General features: G+C 37.9%; 1 protein-coding gene across 2 annotated transcripts in view; it reads left to right on the top strand.

The window, feature by feature from the left end:
- SRBD1 (S1 RNA binding domain 1) overlaps window positions 1–11,374 on the top strand; it is a 125,430-nt gene that overhangs the window by 70,819 nt on the left and 43,237 nt on the right. For both annotated transcript variants that reach the window (XM_017744883.1, XM_008641712.2), the window contains one exon: window positions 4,780–4,862. In XM_017744883.1, the coding sequence (XP_017600372.1) occupies window positions 4,780–4,862 (83 nt within the window). The remainder of the gene's footprint in view (window positions 1–4,779; window positions 4,863–11,374) is intronic.

Raw genomic sequence — 11,374 nt, 5'->3', positions numbered from 1 at the left:
CTAAGCCATTAAGGTCTTGCTTTATGGTGTGGCTCTTACATAAAGCAATGCAAAAGGAGAACATTTCAATTTGCAATCGTCTGTACGCAGAAGTTGACAGCCTGCCCCCAAAGTGGGCACAATACTTGAAACCATAATAAACTTCATCTAGTTGACAAGGTTTCCAGCTGCCCTTGCACCCTAAATACTCTGCATGTTGGATTTGGGCCTCAGTGATTGCTTTAGACCTGTTCCATTACTGAAGTGAGGCAGGTAGCCAAAGAAGGTAGCACAAATTCTGGTTTTTTTTAAGGCTGGCAGCTGAGCTGACATGGCCATTGTATAGATACTGTAGAGAAAGAGTAAGGCTGCTGTGTTGTTTTGGCCCTTCACTGTTGAGTGTGGAAAGTTTTTTCCATCTTTAGTCTGAAAAAATTTAGCCTGAAAACTATTATCAGTATTCCTGAGTGAAAACTCTCCTTTCTGATCTGTGTGAAAAACACTACAGCTTGCTGTAGAAAGAGCTAGAGAAACAACATTATGTGATTGTCTTGTCAAATAACCAAAGTATGGAGTGAATTGAGACTACCAAGCAGTTAAACTGCTTTGTTAAGGAAATGGCAGAATATGTCCTATCTAAAGACAAGGCAGGATTACAGTAAATATGCTTGCTGTAATCATCTTTATTTCTCATTGAACTTGGATGTGAAGTACATCTACATTGAAGTCAGAGGGCCACCTTAGACCATTCTGTCCCTCCAAGTGTTAACATTTTACATGAATTTTTTGAAAGGCAGCACAGTATGTTACTGCCTTTCCAAGTGTTACAATAATACTTTCATCTTAATTCACAACTCCAAGCTTTGCATTTATTGAGTGTGCAAATCTTGTAGTAATTTTCTAATAGAGGGTCATTCCATCTTAGTACCCTGTTTAATATTGATTAGGGGTTTTTTTTCATATTTTACTTAGACTAGCATATTTTAATAAAGGCATCTCTCAAACATTTCATGTTTGGCCATGCTGGTAACTTTTGAGAAATATGATTTTCTGATTTTGCCCTTCATGCTGTAATATAATTTATTCTGATTTTGTTTGGGCAAAAATGAATACCCCAATATCTACGGAAGTAAGAATGCATTACCTGTTTCATTGTTAGTCTTCAAAAGATGCATGATTTCTGAAATGGACCCAATGTAAAATAGTTGAAAATGAAAAACAAATTTTATAGTCTTGATTTAATTTTGAAGAAGAAAATGCCAGACCATCAGGTTTTACTGTCTCTGCTCCCTGGTAGTAGGCCTTGCATTTATGCAGAGCCCTCATGATTTCAGTAATACTCTGCTTGTGTTGTGAGAGTCCAGCCACTTGGATCAACTGGCCAGGGTGGAGCCTCTTTGCCCCCCAAAAAGATCCATCTATTGCAGTGTGCAAGTACTCCAGCAAAAAATAAATGGGTTTGCCTGTACAAGAGGCTGTAGATGCTAATCTTGACTGAGTTCCTGCCTACCAAGAATGTGGACAACTCTTACATTTTCCCTACTGTGCTCTCTTTTATTTATTAATTGGAAAAGTTCTGGAGTGAAATTGCGGCTTTAGTGGGAATTAGGCAGGTCAGCTATCCTGCTGCTATTGACTGTAGGAGCTGCATCCCTTAATCTGTAACTGACTGTTAGCTGATCTTCCTGCTTCGATATTGTAACTATTAGGCCTGATCCAGGAAAGCACTTAAATGTCTGTGTAACTTTATGCGTGTGAATAGTTTTGCTGGTTCCGGTGGGAATTCCGACATGCATCTGTGCTGAAGTGCTTTGCTGGATCAGGTCCTACTCCTCCACTGGAAGCCTCCTACGGATATGACAGCATTGTCAACCAAGTTAATATGACAAAGAGAGTCATCTTTTAAAATTTTAAAATTTTACTTTTTAATTGAAGGTTCCCAAGGGAAGGTTGTGCTTGGAAAATTCCTGTATCAACCTATCCATGTAGTTGTCTGTTTTTAAAAGACGTAATGAAAGGAGATGTGGACAGTGAGAGGTATTTGCTCTCAGCTTATCTAAACTATAACTTTTGAAATGTGTTTTGCTATTAGGTAGAACTAAAAGAAAATTCTCTAAAACACTGTATAGGTATTAAAGAAGCTGAGTTTAAGGAGATTTGCTGAAGGACAAATGTAGTCTCTATGCATAGGCATCAGTGCATTCAGAAGAAATACATCGTTGTAAGTGTTTCTTGGTTTGGATCAATACTACTTTCACTGGTGTTTTGTTTCACTTTTGTTTGTTAGGTGGTGGGTGACTAGTATTTCAAAGTAATTAATATGAATTATTGTTACAGGAAAGCATTTCTGCAGTGAGCTATATACTTGTGTAAGTGATAACTGGTGTACTTACACTGATTACCCCTTTGTGGGGTATTTTTTTGACAAGAAGGCATACGTGATTGTCTTTGAATTCAGAACTTCTCTATCAGAGAAGCTGGCATATCAGATGTCACCAGCACAGTGCTTTCTGAGCCTAGCTAGCAAACTGCCTTTGTCAGCATGTTAAAATGGATATTAAAGGATATGAAAAGTCTTGCCTGACCGAGCAGTGAACTTCACGTTAACTGTGCATTTAGCAGTGCAAACCTTTAGAAGTGAAGCCTCTAGTGCAGCATTTAATTGATAAACTTTGCAGTTGTGGCTTGAGGAGCCTGCATATCTCTGGCTGCTGTTTTGGCTTCAAGTACAAATGTTTAGTGAAGTCTTTTTCTGAAATGCTGTGAAGCCTTTAACAGTAGGGATGGTTGCTGTTTAAATTAGGCTGCAAGGATGATTAAGGACTGGGGCACCTTTCATACAAGGAAAAACGAAGAAAACTGGAAATGTTCAGCTTGGAGGAGACTCGGGGATCTTACAGAGGGGTGTAAGTACTTGATGGGAGGCAATGAAGAAGAGAGCAGCAGACTCTTCTCAGTAGTGCCCACTGTTAGGACAAGAGGCAATGGGCCCAGACTGGAACAGAGCAAATTCAATCTGGACACAAGAAAACATTTAGCTACTGTCAGGGTGGCCCAGCGCTGGAATGGATTGACCAGACAGGTTGTGAAGTCTCCACCGACCTGGACATGATCTGGGGCAACCTGCTGTAACACCCCTCTGTCAGCAGGGGTGTTAGACAAGGCAGCCTGTGTTCTCCAGAGGTGTGTCCAACCTAAACACTTCTGCAAATTAATACATTACTTCTGTGATACGGTAAAGGGGCTTATAGATTATTTTATGTATATGGGAATTATAACCATGCTCATGTCTTCATACACGTGTGTGTATGTGTGAAATCAGCTGGTGAACACTGGAGATACTTCCAGTATTCCTGTTTAAACACTGTGTGTGATGTTGACCAAACCACTGTGCATATATATATATATATTTACTCCTGACTCCTGTCTGTTCTTCCTCTAACCCTGTCCTGATTTGCTTAAAAATGTAAAACACTCTTGAAATAACTAGTGCCCTGTGGGGTTGATTCTGGACATAGCTATTAAAGACCCACAGCTTTCTTTGGTCCCTGATCTCTTACTTTTGCACAAGTGTGTGTGGTACAAAAAAACAGCCTTGGCAACAAGCTCTGGCATTGTTATGTTTGTCTTTTCCTTTATTTTTTGGAGGTGTTTGTTTGGGTTTTTTTTAACTTTTTTTGAGTCGGGATGTTTTTGCTTGGTTGTTTTTTTTTATTTTGGGTTTTGTTTCTTGTGGGATTCTTGGGGTTTAGGGTTTTATTTGTTTGTTTGCTTTTTTTAAAAAGATTTTTGGTTCTTATTTGGAAGGATTTTTGGAATATGTCTAAACACTTTTGTTCTTCATTGGTGTTTACTTTGCTATGTAGAATGAATGTTCTGTGAGCTGCTAAACCAGCTAACGTGTTTTGTTTTAACTCAGGAGAAAAGAAAAGTTTATAAATGTAATATTGGGAGATAGAACTCTTCTAGTTTCATATATGTGGGAGGGAACACAGTTGCAAATACTGAATGCAACCCAATATCTGCAGAATCAGACCAATTTTGTGATTTGACATTTGGAAATAAACTTTTTCTTCTGAGATTTTTGTAAGCAAATGATTTATCAGTAAATACAGCCTTCAAAAATGCAGTCTTGATTCAACATTTGGATTTAGAAGACCAAAGGTTATTCTTGTATGCTCTTAATGGCATTAGAAATGTTGGAAATTGCTTTTGGTTTTCTAAATGTAGTTATAAGGGTGACAGATTGCAAATTGATGTGTTTTGGTGTGCAGCTTAGATTAGTAAAGTCCAAGAACCGGTTGAATTAGATAAATATGTAAGTATCTGATACATACCTTAGGGAATACTGTATTAGATAAATAAGTCTGTGAACAGATACTCTGTTAATTTGTAAAATGTTTATTTGTTTCTACATATCTGTGATTTCAGGTTAAAGGTTCTTACAGAGTTTAATGTTAAATGTTGCATATGCATTTAGTATGGATACAAGGAGAAAATATAGTGTACACAGTTTTATTTATTAACTGTGGCTCAGAAAAACTTTTTAAACATGATTACAGTTTGAAATGTTCTTAGGTCTTTGCAGGAATTATTCAAATAAAAAGTTTGATTGATGTACATGTGATGTCCTTATCTAACAATGACAAAGGATCCTGCTATATTATTGATTATTTCCAGGTTAAAAAAAGTTAAGTGCATAGAAGATGTAAAAAAACCCAAAACACCTGAGCAAAAGCAATTACATGATTCAGGTTTGTCAGATAAAAGTGATAGCTGTTTTCTAATTCTGTTTTTCAGTTTCCATAGCTAGACGCGTCCAGGACCCGTTAGCTGAGCTAGTGAAAATTGAGCCCAAACACATAGGAGTTGGAATGTATCAGGTAAGATAATACGTATCATTTAATCTAAGTAATGTGTCACGATGTAGAGCAACACCAAAACGCTGCTTTGTAATTGTCAACTAGTTATGTCTCCTTTAAAAGACATTTTCAGAGTTGATGGAATGGTAATAAATATCTAAAAGTCATAAACTGCCTTTTTTTTAATCTCTACTTTTCATGATTGTGATTGAGACTCTGAAATGGCTGTAGCCAGATGTATAGTCTATTAAATACATCGAATCAGACAGGTAACCTGATCTGTAAAGCTTTCTCTTTTTCTGTATTGTTACAGCAATGGGGTTTTAGCTCTTTGTGTAAAATACAATGAGATATTGATCCTCCATTTAGAAGCCATTAATTTGAACTATTAGGCACATTCCTTCTTAGAAGTTTGTAATAAAAGGGCTTGTTTTGGAGTTTTTCTTTTACTAAAGCTGAATTGGAAAATGTTTGACAATTGTGATTTTTATACATTTTTGTAGGTTATGTCTGAGAAGTAACTTTTACTTTCCAAGTTTCTTTACAAAGAGCATTATGTTAAGAAGTGGTACATAAGTTATTGTCGTTTTATAGCATATTGGCATCGATTCAGGAAAGCATTTTATGCATGTGCTTAAGTCCCACCAAATAAAGAAGCAAAAAAAAAAAATTATCCAGAAAATATGGCATGTGCTTTTCTCTGTATTTTTGAAACTATAGAATGTGAGTAAATTTGAAAGCCTGCAGCAGCAGAATTCAGAACAGAAAGCATAGAACTGTCTGGATCTGTTCTTTCAGTTAAGCTCATGAGAGTTAGTGGGGTAGAATGCAATTAACAGCCTAGAATCCCTTGCTGCCACTGATAAAGGTGGCATGACAAAGAAAAGGTGTTACGAAAAACTTCCAAGAAATGTATATTCTGTTTTGTTTGTACAGAACTGAGGTCAACATTTTAGTTGGTTAAGGTAGAATTCAGAACTGCTTTTGTAAGTCCTACTTGTATTGCCACAGACAGTAAGACTTACTGATGTTGCTTGCTAACTGCAAACTTATTTATTGGTAAACCTAACTTAAATAATCTTTTGGTATTAATTATACCATGATTTTTGAAGGAAATTATATTGAAGGGCTGACACACCATACATTTCTTTAACATATGTATCCAGATTTCAGTAAAAAATGTGCGTTAATGGTGGCAGCTGTAAATATGGGTGTGGTCACCTGGCAAAAAGAAGAGCTTCAGTCTGAAGTGTAGTTGGTTTTCTTACTTATGGGGACCCAGGGCTTTTATTTATAACAGTAGCAGTGATATGTTGAAACAAAAATAATGAAAATTATACAGATTTTTGTTCATACTTACTTTAAGGGAAGAAGTAGTTAAAAAAAAAACCTTGAAATGCTACGTCAACATTTAGCGAAGTCGGTTGATTTTTCTAAAAACAATATTTAAAAAAAATCCATTCCAAGATGGAATATTTTACTATTTGCAGTATACTGTGAATTCTTAATTACTAGGAGCTTGCATTGCTGTGTCTAGAAGCTATTGATTTAAATGCACACCATCTCCTGTGGCCCACGTGGACATTGTACCAGCTTTCATCTAAAGCAGAATGATGTGGAATTGGTGGTGGTCATATGGTTTTGGGAGCATTTTACTATGAGATGAATGTTGCAGTGAACAACATTGCAGCAGGTCACTGCAGTCTCAGAAACTGAAGCTGGTGTCATTTACTTTTCAGTGACTGAAAGTAAGGTAAGTACCATGTTCCTGGCCTTTCTAGAGAAGCTTCTTGATCCCACTACAGGTGTGTTGCGAGTAAATGCCCAACTGTGTTGTTTTTGTCCAAACTGGTTGTATGAAAAATTTCAGAGAAATAATTCCTAGAACCTTAGGATAGAGGCAGACCTCAAATATTGTTCATTCCCAGCTATCTGCATTCTTAAGTCTTGTCGTGGTTTGAATAAATCTCCGAGGTAGATACACATCCTGTTGGAATTATTAAGAATCACCACAGAAGCAACAGTGTGTGTGTTCAAAGATACATAAATTTCTCAAGTACTAGATCTTTATGTGACATTATTGAAGGCAAATTTGCACTCTTGAAAACAAAGTCAGAAGATCTGCTGCCCTTTGGGCATGACAGCTGTCTGGTGGCACAGGAAGGGAATGGGAGGAGAAAGAGAATGAAGCTTTTCTATTTTGTCTTCCTTTAGAGAGACGCTTGCTGGTGTCTCAGAGGACAGTCACGGAAAAAGCTGTTGTGTTGTACAGGGAGTCCCAGGGTAATGGCTGATATAATCCCTCAGATGAAGAGTATTTCAAGTACAGAATTTTATAATATCCAAGGCAACTTGAAAGGTTTTATTACATTTTAATTTATAATCTAATTGCTGGCTGTAGCTTTTTATTAATTTCTGTGTTGAAATATGCAGTGCACAGTCTAGATCACAAATATAGCAGGCTTTTCACAGAGGTGGTTGCTTTCTTAGCCTATTGTAACTCTAAACCTAGCATTTAAATATGACCTTTCCTTTCCTAAACACCCTGAAATTGATATTTAAGAATCTGACAAATCCAGGTTTTGGCATTCTTGTCCTGAAAGAGGGACGGTGATTAGTCTGTCAGCAATTAGGCAGAGGCAGGCTGAGACTGTGCTGCTGCCCATGACCATGGAAGCTGTGTAGCACGAGCAGCATGGTGGTTTCTCAAGGGATGGTTGCATGCTCACTGTGTGCTGATCAAAGTGGGAACTCCCTGAAGGGATGATCCTGCCTTTTCTGTTGCTCCTACCCAAGTGCCCCAGTCTTTTTGTGGTGTTGGTAATGGCTACATGATGTCCTGGGCTGGCATAAGAGAGGGGCAGCAATGCACAGCTTGCAGGGGCGTGGAGCTGGGGCTGCTGCCTTCACAGGAGCCTGCCTGACTTGGGACATGGCCTCTCTGTCAGGTTAGGATAGCCAGAGCTCCCAAATGACTCTACTTGAAAGGCAGGGTCAGAGACAATAATTTCTGTCTTTTCTCAGAGGCTGAAGTGAGAGACTGGTGAAGCAGAATCTGCCTGATGAAGTCTGTAGCTTTTGTAATGTGACTGTGGTACAGGAACATTGTGTGTTCAGTGAGTGACCCAGACCCACTTGGGCAGGACCTGCTCTGCTGCTCAGCAATGACAGCAATGCTACAGGAAAGTGAAGTGGTCGTATGCTAAATCTGCTGCTCACAACATGAGCTTGCTCAAAATCTATAGAATGTGTGCCACACGAAGAGAACTGAGTGAAGGGGCTGCATCTTCTCTTGTTGCTACTTCCTTGGGATTTTGGATCCCTCCCATCTGGTCTCTTGGTACTTCATGTGCAAGTTTGTGAGAATATTGGTGTTCTCTCGCTTTTCTAATGCAAGTTTTCCAAGCAAATCTGCTCGTCTGGGTGTGGATACTTTGGATATGGATTTGCAAGTTTCCAAGTAGCTGGAGATCTGTGTAAATTGAGTCCCATCAGCTGGGAATTGTTTACTTACTTTAGATGAAAAAAAAATTGAAACTTGAACTTGGCCACCTGCTTTGATTCTCATTTCAATTTATGATTCTGAGTTTGTGCACTGCCAAGAAAATCAGGTTTGTCAGAGAAAAATAAACAGGCCCCAGATCTCCTAACAGGTATTTCCTTAAACAAAGAGAAGCACAACCTGATTTATTAGGGCTTCTCTCAGACTAAATTCCAGTTGCCTGAAGGTCCTTGTCTTCCTTCATCTTTATCTCATTAGGAAAATTGTTCTTTCCTCCCAGACAGGAACCTAGCCAAAATTAATTTATCACCTTCAGGCCATATTACTATGATTTCTTCTGTAGTTGAACATGAAGATGATGCCCAGATTCTGCCTGATACAGAATATATTCGCCTTATCACCTCCTCATGCCAATTCAAAGCTAAATTTCTGTCCAGGGAGAAGTAGTTAGTGGCTCAAGACTTTATTATGCTGTACACTGGATTTTGGCGATGAATTGCCATGCAGTTGTAATGGTCTTGGAAGACACAGATAAGAGCTGAGAACAAAGCTGCTTCACAAAGACTGATTAGGGAATTGAATTTCAGAGCAAAGAAAATGAATGAGAAGACAAAAAAATCCTTACTCTCAAAGAAAAACCCAGCTTTTCAGAGGTGAGCAAAGCAGCACTAGCATAAACTTTCTCTCCATCAGTTCATCATAGTAAAGAGGGGAATTAAATTACTATATTTTTTAAAAGTAAAAACCTTACAAGGCAGAGAAATGATAAATAGAGCTAAAGGATATGTTAAGTTTGGTTGGACTTTTGATGTTCATTTGATGTACAAAATCCCTAGATGCTAAAAAGAAAAGTAACCTCCAGAGAAAAAGATGAAGCTCAAACTCATCTGTAACCTAGGAATAAAATACGTGATCTGCGCTGTAGGATTAGAATTTTTGATAAGTTCTGTGTAATGTTAAAAAATCTGCACCATGTCTGATCTTGAAAAAGTAACATCCTATTCAGTCTTTATAATTTTGTTAGTCCAAAAATCTGTTCATAATCTATTTTTGGGTGTGGTAACATCTTCACTGTTCAACATGTTTGGAAAATTAACATCCTAAAAGGATGTAAGAGATAATATATGTAGTTCTCTAACCTCTGAAGTGGGAGAATACTTGATTACATACGTATCTGGAACATTTTGTGTCAAATAAATAAAATCTGTAAACAATACTCTTAACTAGCATTCCTTCAAGAAAAAAGAGATTGAACTAATTCTTTGTTTGTTTTCTATATAATGCCGGAAGATCATGATCAAAGGAGAGTTTCATAAAGCCTAATCAGGATGTCTGATAATAACTGATTCTGGAAATGTCTTTTTTGTCCCTCTTGTCCATTTTCCTTCCCATGGTCCTCTAGTTATTGGAGTACATTGGTCTTGCATTTGATTATTACCTGGAGGATGTTTTATTGTTTCAGTTGCAATTTGATATTCCTTTTAGTCTTGAGTTTTTCCTCCAAAGAAGATGGGTATCTTTTGGTAAATGACAGTGCAACTTTAGAGAATGCTTCTAATCAGATACACTTTCTCCTTAATTGGACCAGTTGTCTTAATTGTGGCATTGCAGATATAAACCACTTTAAAATCCTCAGCCAGCTAGTTAATAGTGAGACACCTCACTGGAGGTTGTTTCTCAGTTGGAATGGAAGGAGCTTTTTTCTTTCTCCTAGAAGGCTGTGTAGAATGCTGTCTGCTGTTGCAGGCCAGCCTTGCCTGGGTCCTGTCTTCCTGGTCTCAGTGCCAGTGAGGGGCAACTGATAGAGAGGAAGGGTGTTACTGGCCTCTCCTGCATGTGGCTGAAATTGCATGTAGCCCTTCTAGTCTGGTGCATTCTTCAGTCATCTTCCCCTCTCAAAAGATCTCTGTGGATGGCATCATCACTGCTGAGTCCAGCTGGTCCCTCTGCAACAGGAGGGCTATTAGAAAGAGCTATTAGGAAGGTGTGGTGTTAACCTCACTTTTGACAAGAGTACAATTTAAAATTTCATTACGCTGGTGAACACCCATCATGCATATTATTTACCTGAGACAATCTGACTGTATATTTAATGCAATGGAGATAATCTGAGAGCTGAACTATAGCAACATTTTAGAAATGCAGGGACGAAAGGGGCAAACCTCAGGGATATCTCTAAGTGTGAGAGTATGACCATGTATAATTGGGTCAGCCTGATTCAGCTGTGGGCTGAACAAGCCAGCATTATTTCTATTGTCTTTGCTGCAACAGAACCTGGCTTGTCCCTTGCACTGCTGGTATTTGTTAGCCTGTTCTTACAAAACCCCAGCAAACAGAACTCAGTAGCTTCCTTTGGATAAAGCAAATGTTGTTATTGCTTCTCTAGTAATGGAAACCTGAAAATTTGTGTTTAAAAGGAAGCTTCTGACAAAAATCTGTGAAGTAGTGAATGCTAATGGGTTGTCAGAATCTAAACATTGGCCATCACAAAAAATCAGTGTTTAGTTTAAGAAAACCTTTATCTTTTTTTTTCCTTAGAATAGATACACAGTTTTTAGTGATAAAATATATAAGACTTTGTATCCTTCTTGGTATCTGCTTTTGGTTATATCTCCTTCACGTAGTATGCTTTTATTTAATAGTGTGGAGCAAAGTACTGGAGCTGACTTTTTTCAGTCAGGAGAGTGTGTTTTTCACTGAATATTTCAGTAGTTTAGTTTTTTTCTCTTCTTTTTTTTTTTTTTTTTTTATTGACCCATAGGGTATATGAGTAGTTAGGTGTGTTACTTGGATAGCATAGAAGAATCGCTCATGTATGATGTGAGAATATGATGACATGATGTGCAAGAGTGTCTTTTTTTAAATCTCTGAGGTGAGTTTGTCAAAACAGCCTTAAACTCGAGCTTGCTGCATTGAGCTTATTAAAACAAGTTTGTGTGGGTTCTCAACTTACATTTTTTGATTAAGAAAATGGGATGTCTGATGAGGTGAGCAGTGCTTTGTTTTGTGTGATTCACGTAGCTCCTGTGGA

This window comes from Corvus brachyrhynchos, unplaced genomic scaffold, assembly GCF_000691975.1.
Source record: "Corvus brachyrhynchos isolate BGI_N302 unplaced genomic scaffold, ASM69197v1 scaffold258, whole genome shotgun sequence".
NCBI classification, from domain to species: Eukaryota; Metazoa; Chordata; class Aves; order Passeriformes; family Corvidae; genus Corvus; species Corvus brachyrhynchos.
This window is presented reverse-complemented; position numbering and strand designations above follow the sequence as displayed.